The sequence below is a fragment of the Asterias amurensis genome, chromosome 10, assembly GCF_032118995.1.
Source record: "Asterias amurensis chromosome 10, ASM3211899v1".
In the NCBI taxonomy this organism is placed as follows: Eukaryota; Metazoa; Echinodermata; class Asteroidea; order Forcipulatida; family Asteriidae; genus Asterias; species Asterias amurensis.
The window spans coordinates 20,040,607-20,054,171 of NC_092657.1; the positions used below are offsets into that span (position 1 = coordinate 20,040,607).

At 38.1% G+C, this 13,565-nt stretch overlaps 1 protein-coding gene across 5 annotated transcripts in view; it reads right to left on the minus strand.

Annotated features, from left to right (window-relative positions):
• The window catches only part of LOC139942496 (sorting nexin-33-like), a 59,759-nt gene that overhangs the window by 9,176 nt on the left and 37,018 nt on the right, over window positions 1-13,565 (minus strand). For all 5 annotated transcript variants that reach the window (XM_071939307.1, XM_071939308.1, XM_071939309.1 and 2 more), the window contains 7 exons: window positions 11,830-11,960; window positions 10,374-10,477; window positions 9,952-10,055; window positions 9,148-9,225; window positions 5,241-5,270; window positions 988-1,154; window positions 84-198 (listed from right to left, as the gene is read on the minus strand). In XM_071939307.1, the coding sequence (XP_071795408.1) occupies window positions 84-198; window positions 988-1,154; window positions 5,241-5,270; window positions 9,148-9,225; window positions 9,952-10,055; window positions 10,374-10,477; window positions 11,830-11,960 (729 nt within the window). The remainder of the gene's footprint in view (window positions 1-83; window positions 199-987; window positions 1,155-5,240; window positions 5,271-9,147; window positions 9,226-9,951; window positions 10,056-10,373; window positions 10,478-11,829; window positions 11,961-13,565) is intronic.

Consider the following 13,565-nt stretch of genomic DNA (forward strand, 5'->3'; position numbering starts at 1 on the left):
CTGAGATCTGTATTCATTGGAGGGGTGCATTGTAAAATTCGCTTTAGAAATATTACTTATGGATAATATTTCTCAAGACTTACACATCATTGCGTAAGACACAACATCCGCCCTCCTCTTGACAGTGTCCGCCTCCTCAAAGTCCATCTTCTGGTCTTCTCTCTGCTTCTGACAATCTTTCACTGTTGAGATGGTGTGCTATGAAGAAGAGTAAGAACAATAACTAGACTTAGGTGTTTGTCATATGGATGAACACAAAAATGTTCTGTTTATTATGATACCTGCTGACAGGTAACTACTAATAAAAGTAATAAAATAATAATAAACCTTTATAAAAGCTTCCAAGTCTAAGTGGTAAGGTGCCGCCGACCTTACAGACTCTACATGTAAGAAAAACCAATACAGCGGTGCCCAAAGTAATACAAAGATACAAAACTACAAAAAGTTCAAAAATATTACATTATATTTATTGGTTTATTTCATAAAAACATTACAAAGAAATGAACAGTAAGGACAACCGATATGGTTGAATTGCACTAGAACATGTACAGTATAAAAATTTCCTTAAAAAAAGCTGAAGGTTAAACAACTAAAACACACAGTAGATAATGAGCAAGTATTACAAACAATCAACCATCACTTTACATTAACAGAAGCACATGGTAAACCAACAAGATAAAAAAGTTAACTGAATTTAAAAAGCTGCAGGTTGGAGTTTGCAACAGGAATGCTTTAGAAAGAGGCTAAAAAGACACATGCATTTTGACTAATAACAGATACCCGTTATCTACATGTCATGAATGTATACTATTCAATTTTTGTTTTGCCAAACTCAGATATTCTTAAGAGAAGCTTTTTAGTAACGAGTCTCCATTTCAGCCAAAATAATTTGCTTCAATATGGTTGATCTCTCATGGTTAATATCTCAAATGTGTCTCAATGAATGGAAAGAATCCTTGAAACAAGACTATCCTCTGGCTGGATTACCTTATGGAAGTTGATCATGTCAGGAAATGTGGTGAGAAGCCCGGAGTATTCTCGAAGAAAGTCTTCAAGAGGATGGCCGTCGTATTTCGGCTGCTCTGAAAATAGGTTACCAATCTCGTCGTACGTCTTCCCTGTGTGCATCATGGCGTCTGTAAGCTTCATGGAGACTGAAGAACAAACGGAAATGATTGGGATAAAAAAGAAAAAAAAAAAGAGTTTGATGTAAAGGGAAGGTATGGTTTGGTAATCACTATTGAAGACAGTAGACACTATTGGTAATTGTCAAAGACCAGTCTTCTCACTGGGTGTATCTCAACATATACATAAAACAAGAAACCTGTGAAAATTTGAGCGCAATCGGTTGTGGAAGTTGCGAGATAATGAGAAGAAAAAATATCTTTGTCACACAAAGTTGTGTGCGTTTAGATGGTTGATTTCTAGACCTCAAGTTATAAATCCGAGGTCTCGAAATCAAATTAGATGAAAATTACTGATTTCTCAAAAACTACGTCACTTCAGAGGGAGCCGTTTCTCACATGCAACCAACCTCTCCCAATTACTCGTCACCAAGTAAGGTTTTATGCTAATAATTATGTTGAGTAATTACCAATAGTGTCCACTGCCTTTAAAACGCTACCACATTTTGTAATGAAATTTGAAGTTTCAAGGTTACATTAGAGGTCAGGTTTATTGTACATTTCTACATAATGATTAAAACGGATCAGATGGTTCAGAAAACCAAAGGTATGAGTTAAAATAAGCAAAGACAGAACAAAACAGCTAAACACATGTTGGATTGTTGAAACCAAACAAATAACTTGTGTAATAAAAAATAAGCCTTGGTCAGTGCCATGCAATCAGGGCAGAATTTCATAAAACCGGTAAGCACAGAAAAGTATTGCTTAACAGAAACAAGGCTACATACCGTTGTGACTGGTGCCCCACTCAATTGTTGCTTAGCAAAAAAAATTGTCAAGCAGTATTTTCTGCTCATGTAACAGCTTAATGAAACCGGGCCCTGGGTACTGAAACATCAATACAATTGGGGAGGTAGTGTTTTCTGCTCTACCGGCCAGGCTTCGAATTGATGATACCCAAGCCTACATTTGTATGGACTGTGAAAGGGGACACTCTGTTTCAGCCCTAGGAGTAGGTGGCAACGGCCTCTGGAAAATATAACTGTAGCCCAAACCTTGAAGAGGCCTTCAGGCCTTGTGTGTCAGGCGACTTGCATAAAATTGTGTAAGTTTAATGTAAGTCTGTGGACATTGTTAGGAAAAAAGTACCCTTTAAATAACATTTTCCAGAGTGCAAAGAGGATGGAAATTACGCCCGCCCACCATAGCAACTTACTGCTTAGTAACAGAGACACATATGTGACCAAACCACACACAAAACTAACAATACAGCAAATTCAAATACCTGCAACTTGTTGGCATTGATGTAAAATAGTGCTTATGTTAACTATAGTTTGTTAATTAACAAAGAAAAGTGTGTTTTGTTTTGAGGTGAGCAAAGAAAAGGTATCTGGAAGTGGATTTGAACCTGCGACCATCAGATTAAAGACAAAATAGTGCTATGTTAACTATAATTTGTTAATTAACAAAGAAAAGTGTGTTTTGTTTTGAGGTGAGCAAAGAAAAAGTATCTGGAAGTGGATTTGAACCTGCGACCATCAGATTAAAGACTAAGATTACCGTGCTGAAAGAGCCGATAAAGGATGATCTCAATATTTTCTTTATTACCTTTTTATGGCCAAATAGACATTGTAGATACAGTTAACAACCATTTTACTCTCAAAATTTGCATTTAGAAACGAATCACTCCAGTAACGAATAACTTTTTCAGCCGAGAGTCAAAAACGGGTTATCTATTTAACAATGACTTCTTGACGCCAGTGACAATATTCCCCCAATTGGGTGTGAACACAGTTCTCCAGCTTTGGCAAACTGAGGGCGCTATTTTCCACACCAAATAGCCGCCACTGACGTCACGATTCCTTTGTCGTGCAGGTCTGTTTGACCCAACGTTTTTCAGAAGTTTGGATAGAAGCGTTCTGTAGAAAAACCATTTTTACCATGTACACGTATTAACGTGAGGTAAGAGACTCGTTAATTTTTTTTATGTTTCCTATGGACTCCAGCTATTAGAAAACGGTAATATCTATATATTTGAGATCATCCTTTATTGGCTGTTTAACATTGCCAGTCTCCCTATAAAAATTAACACATTTTAAAAAGTTATTATTCAGATCTGAAAAGAAAGAAACATGAGTTTTTTAAACAGCTTGGTTAAAAAGTTTTTAGTAGACCACAGAGCAAGTTGGAAAGTGGTGTTTGCATGTAGATTAAGTCGCACCTTATGGTTTGGCAGTGTTAACTAGACACCTTTGGTAATTGTCAAAGACCAGTATTCTCACTTGGTGTATCTCAACATTATGCATAAAATAACAAATCTGTGAATGTTAAAGGCAATGGACACTATTGGTAATTGTCAAAGACTAGCCTTCACAGTTGGTGTATCTCAACATATGCATAAAATAACAAACCTGTGAAAATTTGAGCTCAATCGGTCATCGAAGTTGCGAGATAATAATGAAAGAAAATAACCCTTGTCACACGAAGTTGTGTGCGTTTAGATGGTTGATTTCGAGACCTCAAGTTCTAAATCCGAGGTCTCGAAATCAAATTCGTGGAAAACTACTTCTTTCTCGAAAACTATGGCACTTCAGAGGGAGCCGTTTCTCATAATGTTTTGTACCATCAACCACTCCCCATTACTCGTCACCAAGTAAGGTTTTATGCTAATAATTATTTTGAGTAGTTACCAATTGTGTCCACTACCTTTAAGACTGAATGTCAAAGAAGTTGCAAGAGAATAAATAACCCCAAAAACCTTGCTGCACAAATGTTTGTGATTTCAGATGCCTAATAAAAGGCTTCATGCCTTTTGAGTGAGAAATTATCTCTTTCTCAACAATAACTATGAGGAGAATTTGAAACTTTGCATGGTGAAAATACGATATGGAAAGTTTTGCGGTAACACCATGTAATGACTATCTCTAATGAGTTGGGGGTGGTTCTGAAAAGAACCGTTCCAGAACCGTTGGTTTCAACTCGACGTTTCGATCAGTATGCTCTGATCATCGCAAGGTAAAATTTGGACTGTTCCATTTCACGAGGCGAAGCCGAGTGAAATGAACAGTCCAAATTTTACCAAAGAATGATCAGAACATACTGGTTAAAACGTCAAATTGAAACCAACGGTTCTTTTCAGAACCACCCCAACTCATGGTGTTACCGCAAACCTTTCCATAACAATAACTCTGTTACTTCAGAGGGAGCCGTTTCTCACAATGTTTAATACTATCAACATCTCTCCTTTGCTTTTTACCAAGTAAGTTTTTATGCTAACACCTATTTTGAGTAATTACCAATAGTGTCCACTGCCTTTAAAGCAAGTCATACGCCTCTCTTAATACTCATGCATGGCGTCATATCTCTTACCCAAAATGAGGCTATATGTATAGGCGCACGTCTGCCAACACTTGCAGTGGCTGCACCTTCATGTATGGCCTCGTTTTGGGTTAAAATTGTGACCTACATGTACATACCCATGAATAAATATTAACAGAGGCATATTGTATCTGATTAGATTAAAATATTTTGGTTAAAAATGCCATGTCAGATTTTTGGCCCCAAACATTAAAAACAATTTTTTTTTTTAGTATTTCAAAGATTATCACCCGCTCTAACAAAAGAAAGTTTAACTTTTACTTTTAATGGTCAGGATCCATGACAAAACATTTCAAACGTTTCTTATAAAACACATAAGAATTTGTCACGTGATATATTGTCGGAATCCCGACAAAAACTTATTTTGAGCACTTTATTTCACTGCTACTAATAATTTTTGGGGTTGAACAAAGAATTGACTAGAGTGGGATTCGAACGAACGACCTCCGGATTAGCGTGCCGGCGGACTTTTTCGAGCAATGGCTCGAATGAAAGCTTGTAACTTTCTCGACCCCCATCAAAATACCTACTGAATTTTAAATCAAAATTTTAAGGTCAAATCGGCAAAGAATCTGACATAGCATCTTTAAAATATTTTGGTTAAGTTGGTCAGCCCTGAAATGTCCGCAAGAATCCATGAAAGGTCCACAAATAGCTTGATAACAAAGTACAACGAAGGAAGAAAACAAGGACAGTGAGCGGAGATTGTGAAATGTGCGTGTGTGTTTATTACGGTACCTGGTGGAGGCCTGTCATCGTCCAGCAATCCTGTATGTTCATGCATTGAGGTGAAGAATGAAATGATACATGGCCAAGATCAGTAATCACATGGAAAGGATTTAACCCTCATACTCTTGGTACCATTAATCCATGATTCATGGCCAAGATCAGTTATCACATGAACATGAGTTAACCCTCCTACTCTTGGTACCATTAATCCATGATACATGACCAAGATCAGTAATCACATGGAAAGGATTTAACCCTCATACTCTTTGTACCATTAATCCATGAAACATGGCCAAAATCAGTTGTCACATGGAAAGGATTTAACCCTCATACTCTTGGTACCATTAATCCATGATACATGGCCAAGATCAGTAATCACATGGAAAGGATTTAACCCTCCTACTCTTGGTACCATTAATCCATGATACATGGCCAAGATCAGTAATCACATGGAAAGGATTTAACCCTCCTACATGGCCAAGATCAGTTATGACATGGAAAGGATTTAACCATTAATCCATGATACATGACCAAGATCAGTAATTACATGGAAAGGATTTAACCCTCATACTCTTGGTACCATTAATCCATGAAACATGGCCAAGATCAGTTATGACATGGAAAGGATTTAACCCTCCTACTCTTGGTACCATTAATCCATGATACATGGCCAAGATCAGTTATCACATGAACATGAGTTAACCCTCCTACTCTTGGTACCATTAATCCATGATACATGGCCAAGATCAGTAATCACATGGAAAGGACTTAACCCTCATACTCTTTGTACCATTAATCCATGAAACATGGCCAAAATCAGTTGTCACATGGAAAGGATTTAACCCTCATACTCTTGGTACCATTAATCCATGATACATGGCCAAGATCAGTAATCACATGGAAAGGATTTAACCCTCCTACTCTTGGTACCATTAATCCATGATACATGGCCAAGATCAGTAATCACATGGAAAGGATTTAACCCTCCTACATGGCCAAGATCAGTTATGACATGGAAAGGATTTAACCCTCCTACTCTTGGTACCATTAATCCATGATACATGGCCAAGATCAGTAATCACATGGAAAGGATTTAACCCTCCTACATGGCCAAGATCAGTTATGACATGGAAAGGATTTAACCCTCATACTCTTGGTACCATTAATCCATGTTACATGGCCAAGATCAGTAATCACATGGAAAGGATTTAACCCTCCTACTCTTGGTACCATTAATCCATGATACATGGCCAAGATCAGTTATCACATGAACATGAGTTAACCCTCCTACTCTTGGTACCATTAATCGGCCAAGATCAGTTATGACATGGAAAGGATTTAACCCTCCTAATCTTGGTACCATTAATCCATTGACCAATATTTAAAAAACAATCAACTGCGTAAGTTGCGTTTGGTGTCACAACTGTGCTTGTTACAACATTATAACAACTCACAGGGCACAGTGGTTTAAGACCCAGACATCAGGTCCGATTTTTTTTTCTGAGATAACTACATATCTTTGGTGACTTGAACAAGAAGAACTAATTTGTTGAAGAATTTTTATTTTTTTGAAATTTATTACATTGAGACATGCTTGAGATATTATAAAGGTATTTTGACCGATTATTGTACAGAAACTTGTCGATGTTGTCCACACAAGTTTGCCTCGAAATTGCGTGGTTTTCCTTCTACTGTGCGAACTAACATGGTCGGCCATTTATGGGAGTCAAAATTTTGACCCCCATAAATGGCCGACGTGTTAGTCGACGAGGTAAAAGGAAAACCACACAATTTTGAGGCATGTTTGTGTGGATCATTGTATTCTACTTTTACAACATCTTTCTACCCATATGCATTTTATAAAAAACGGTTACAAACCCTTTTCAAACCCTTTTCATGTTACATGGCCAAGATCAGTAATCACATGGAAAGGATTTAACCCTCCTACTCTTGGTACCATTAATCCATGATACATGGCCAAGATCAGTTATCACATGAACATGAGTTAACCCTCCTACTCTTGGTACCATTAATCGGCCAAGATCAGTTATGACATGGAAAGGATTTAACCCTCCTAATCTTAGTACCATTAATCCATTGACCAATATTTAAAAAACAATCAACTGCGTAAGTTGCGTTTGGTGTCACAACTGTGCTTGTTACAACATTATAACAACTCACAGGGCACAGTGGTTTAAGACCCAGACATCAGGTCCGATTTTTTTTTCTGAGATAACTACATATCTTTGGTGACTTGAACAAGAAGAACTAATTTGTTGAAGAATTTTTATTTTTTTGAAATTTATTACATTGAGACATGCTTGAGATATTATAAAGGTATTTTGACCGATTATTGTACAGAAACTTGTCGATGTCGGGGTCACATAGGGTTTTAAACCACTGTGCAGGGGAACATCTAGGGCATATTCTCTTTCTTTTAAATTTCCAGTTTGCGCCATGAGTATTTTGTGTGATGGATACCGGCGCATAATAAATATTTATATTATTATATTATTATTATAAGCTGTTTCGTAGCGAAGCGCAGCGAAACAGCTCTTGTTTTTGTTAAAGTTTTTTTTATTATTATTATTATTATTATTATTATTTTTTTTTTTATTTGTCATCTTCAGAAAAATTTCATATAAGTGCTGATTTGCAATGTTCCCAAAGAGCAATTGCAATGAAATTTTCAGGGATGAAAGGTATTGGTGCAATGATCATTGCGAAACAAGGATGTCATTATGACATAATCAGAAGTCACGTGACGTCATCTTAAAGGTGTTGTATTTTAAATGTTTGAAAATTTATAACAAATCAGCCACAAGAGACCGTAGGTTTCTGTTTGCGGGATTGGGGAGGGATAAATAAGGTCTTCATTTTGTTTCGTGTGCGTGACCTCACATGACCTCTACTTCCGGTCGAAACCGGAAGTGGCCCTCTAATTCAAAATTGGAAAAAGGTATGAAGTTGCTTTTAACGATGTTAGTGCGTGGCAAGGGTGGGCAGTTCAAAAAAAATACCAATGACGTCACAAAATGCAACGGCGCCCTCTAGCGGCAGGTTGAAAACTCGTCAAAATGGACTTTTTGAAGATGTGTGTGGTGAAGTTTTTTGTAATCACTTCAAATTTTACACACATGTTAACTGTCAGGCAGCCATCATATGTGTGAAGTTTCAGATCAATGACGTCATTGGGGGTCACGTGACGCGGCCTTAAAGGTGCACTTTTTGAACTAATATAACTCTCTAAGTAATTATGCGATTATGTTGAAACTTGGTAGGTTGTTAGATATTGGCAAGCTCTCGTGAATTGTGAAATGACGTCATAGTGACGTCATCACACGATATTTTATGATTTTTTCAATTTTTGCACCTTTAACGAATAAATTGCTATCCGAACATGGTATAATCCAAATTTTTTTTTTTTAATAGCCTGGATTAGTCATAACTGCTTTAAAAAAAGAATAAATTTTAAATTCAGATGACAAAAGTTAAATTGTTATTAACGAAACAGCTCTGCATTTGTGCACAAATGCAATCATGTCTAGTTATTATTATTATTATTATTATTATTATTATTACCCTCATTGTGTACATTGTTGCTTTACTATACCTCATACATGTACATGTTCAGCAACTAGGGGGTTGGGGGATTCGAGCTCATGACCTTTGCAATTCTAGAGCAGTGTCTAACCAACTAGATTGCCTGTTTAGCAGTTTGAATCCTATATTTAAGCAGCGTGGACTGCAACGATTTCATGGATGGAAATTTGCATCGGGATACAGAATGAGGTTCATGTATATTACTCAATGAAAGACAGAAGAGACAACATACGCAAGGGCTCTAATTTCAGAAACTTTCTTGAGGTTCATTTTGAGTTGACTTTGGAAAGAGACGAGGGAGGGCTGAACTTACGTGGTCTGGTATCCAACTCGAATGATTGCGCTAAGCCTGTAAAGCCCTGACCGACCTTTTGATATTCCCTCTTAAAGGCTGTTGGAGAAAAGAACAAAGAAAAGAACATCAGTTATAAAATAAAGAAGTATATCTTTAGGCAAAAACAGTGTGAGGGGTTCTGGAAAGAAAATTGTATTTCGTTTTGGTTGAACCGGGAAAATTAGAATGATATGTGAAGCCAGGCTTTCTGCTTCTTCTCACCCATACACTCTTGATTTGCTGTGATGTAGAACAAAGAAACATTCGGACAGTCTTATCCCATCTGCAATCTAGACTGTTTTAAGAGGAATACCAAATTCCTACCTCCAGCTTCCCTGAGTTACCTTCATCTTTAAAGGCAGTGGACACTATTGGTAATTACTCAAAATAGTTAATAGCATAAAACCTCACTTGGTAACGAGTAATGGGGAGAGGTTGATGGTGTTAAACATTGTGAGAAACTGCTCCCTCTTAAATGATGTAGTTTTCGAGAAAGAAGTAATTTTTCACGAAATTTGATTTCGAGACCTCAGATTTAGAATTTGATGTCTCGAAATCAAGCATCAGAAAGCACACAACTTCGTGTGACAAGGGTGTTTTTTCTTTTATCATTATCTCGCAACTCCGACAACAAAATTAAGCTCAAATTTTCACAGGTTTGTTATTTTATGCATATGATGAGATACACCAAGTGAGATGACTGGTCTTTGACAATTACCAATAGTGTCCACTGTCTTTAAGGCAGGATGAAACTTTTAATTTCAGAAATTAATAGATACTTACGTCCCAGGTGTTTCTTTGAGAAGTCGTGGTAGATCTGGACTGCATTCGCTGTACTCGTCTCCATACTCTTCTGAAACTTGTGAAAATTATCATGCTGCTTCTCGCTGCGTGTGGCAAAAACAAAAAATTAACACTTTAAAACAAAATCTCAAGGCTTGACAATGAATTCTTGAATCCCTGGTCACTGAGTCAGAGCATACTGATCAAAACTTCTCCAGAAGGCGATCAGAGCATACTGATTGAAACGTCGTGTTGAAACCAACGGTTCTTTTCAGAACCACCCCAACTCATTACAAGTAGTCATTACATGATGTTACTGCAAAAACTTTTCTATAACGTATTTCCACCATGCAAAGTTTCAAATCCTACTTACATGTATAACACAATACTTTGAAGTTATGGATTAAGTAATGTGTACTTACACCACAGTTATTTCAAGTGGTTTTTCTGGGGGTAGTATGGCCTGAAGGAAAGCGGCTCCACATTGCTCGTCTTTTTCTGCTTTCCTCTTTCCTTGTTTCCATCTCTGAACCAACAAAGCAAAGGTAAACTGGTTACTGAAGGCATAAACTAGTTACTGAAGACACTAAACCAGTTACTAAATGTACTTAACCATTTACTTAACCTATCTTATTTCTTTACAATTCCATGTTCTGCTTTTCTTTTCCATTGTTTTCATCTCTCAACAAACAAAGCAAAGATAAACTGGTTACTGAGGGCATGTAACTAGTTTCTGAGTGTGGGTTCGAATCACGGTCGTGACACTTGTGTCCTTGAGCAACATACTTTACTATAAATGCTTCTGTTCACCCAGGGGTATAAATGGGTACCTGCGAGGGTAGAGGTTGATATTGTGAATGAAAAGCTTTCGGAGCGCCACTGCAGCTTGGGGCTGTATACTCCCTAATGGGAGCTGAGAAAGATTAAAGGGATGTTTATTGGCCCAATGACCAGGGGACTAATGTAAAGCACATTGATACGGTTTATTGTGAAATGCGCTATATAAGAACTCGTTATTATTATAAACTAGTTACTGAAGATACTAAAGCAGTTACTGATGGTACTTAATTACAGCTCATCAGAAAATAGAAAGATTGGTTAATTTTCGAGAACTTTCTGCAGAATCAGGAGTTAACAGCTCAGGGCCCAACTTCATAGAGCTGCTTAAGCACAAAATTTTCCTTAAAGGAACACGTTGCCTTGGATCGGACGAGTTGGTCAAAACAAAAGCGTTTGTAACCGTTTTTTATAAAATGCATATGGTTGGAAAGATGTTTTAAAAGTAGAATACAATGATCCACACAAGTTTGCCTCGAAATTGCGTGGTTTTCCTTCTACTGTGCGAACTAACATGGTCGGCCATTTATGGGAGTCAAAATTTTGACCCCCATAAATGGCCGACGTGTTAGTCGACGAGGTAAAAGGAAAACCACGCAATTTTGAGGCATGTTTGTGTGGATCATTGTTTTCTACTTTTACAACATCTTTCTACCCATATGCATTTTATAAAAAACGGTTACAAACCCTTTTCAAACTTGACCGATCCAAGGCAACGTGTTCCTTTAAGCAAAAAAATCCTTGCTTAGTAAAATCAGATAACCGGCCAAGACTCCACTCAATTGTTATGCTAAGTAAACAAAAGCATACCAGTAACAAGCAGTGTATATGGCATAATAATAATAATAATAATAATATCGAAGTCTTATATAGCGCACGTATCTACCAAACAAGGTACTCAAGGCGCTGAGTATATACAAACTTTCAGAAAGATAGGTTATTGCAGTGATGAATTCTGAGACCCAATTATTGGCATGAAATTTGGGCCAGTAACAAGTGTAAAATAAGCGAGCTATTTTCGTGCTTTTGGAAGCATCTGACCTTGTCATCTGTGCATGAGAGGAAATGTCTGAAGACGTCTGCCTGCCTGATAACGGGATGAGAACACATCCTGTTCATCCATCTTTGTAGTTGCTCCATCCTCTTCTCAATGAAGGACTCCTCGTATCGACCTAAGGTAATAATAACAATAATATCCGGTTTTATATGCCACTTTTTACACCATGTCTCAAAGCCCTTCCAAAATTATTACCCTGATCACTGGATCATTTCATTCCTTAAACCATCTCAGCTCCCTTGTGAGTATTCAGCCCATGCCACTAAATATGTACATGTAGCGCAACCAAAATGTAGTTTAAACCAACCAAAAGAACCATCTCTGCTCTCACAGGTACCCATTTACCCCTGGGTGGAGAGAAGCAATTATAGTTAAGTGTCTTGCTCAGGGACACAAGTGTCACGACCGGGATTCAAACCCACACTCTGCTGAACAGAAACACAGAGCTTGAGTTCGGTGCTCTTATCAATTCAGCAACGACAACTCCCCCCCCCCCACCAGGTAAAGGTAAAGGTCACAGGTCAAATGTCAGAACTTTACATGCACATGTCAGGGGGCTGCTGTGCATTGTTAAATCAAGGTTGTAAACACGCAGTAAATACAGAATGCGCCCGTTCAAAAAAGTAGCACCCAGACAAATTCTTGAAAAGTACTTACGATGAACACAAAGCGTTCGTTTTAAAATGCATGTTATGGTTAGAAGGATGTTTTAAAAGTAGAACATAATGATCCACACAAATATGCCTCCAAATTGCATAGTTTTCCTATTTACATCAAAAACTAACACTGCACGCCAAATTGTGGAGTCAAATTTTGGACTCCACAAAATGGCCGACCTGATAGTTTGACAAGTCAAAGAATAAACACAACGTTTCCAGGCATATTTGTGTGGTTCACTACATTCTACTTTTAAAACAACTTTATAACCATACCGTACATGCATTATAGAACAAATGGTTACAAACGCTTTTCAAACACCAACTAAACCTGATCCGAAGCAACGTATCCCTTTAACAGTCTCATCACAAAGAGCCCCGAAAACGAGAACGGTAAAAATGCACCCCCTAGATTGGTTGAATTGCTCCACGCAGATAATGCCCACGCTTATTCAACCAATCGAGGGCGTGTATCTTTAACACTATCTATAGCGTTCTCGTTATCGGGGCCAGTGTGACCGGGCCTTTAAAGGGACACGTTGCCTTGGATCGGACGAGTTGGTCTATAAAAAGCGCTTGTAACCGTTTTTTTATAAAATGCATATTACGGTTGGAAAGATGTTTTAAAAGTAGAATACAATGATCCACACAAGTTTGCTTCGAAATTGCATGTTTTTTTTTACTGTGCGAACTAACACGGTCGGCCGTTTATGGGAATCAAAAATTTGACTCCCATAAATGGCGACAGTGTTCGTCGACGAGGTAATAGGAAAACCAAGCAATTTCGAGGCATGTTTGTGTGGATCATTGTATTCTACTTTTACAACATCTTTCCAACCATATGCATTTTATAAAAAACGGTTTCAAACGCCTTTAAAAGACCAACTCGACCGATCCGAGGCAACGTGTTCCTTTAAGCGGTTGGGAGGGGAGGAGTGAAGGGGGCACGGGGAGGGGAGGAGTGAAGGGGGCACGGGGAGGGGAGGAGTGAAGGGGGAACGGGGAGGGGAGGAGTGAAGGGGGCACGGGGAGGGGAGGAGTGAAGGGGGCACGGGGAGGGGAGG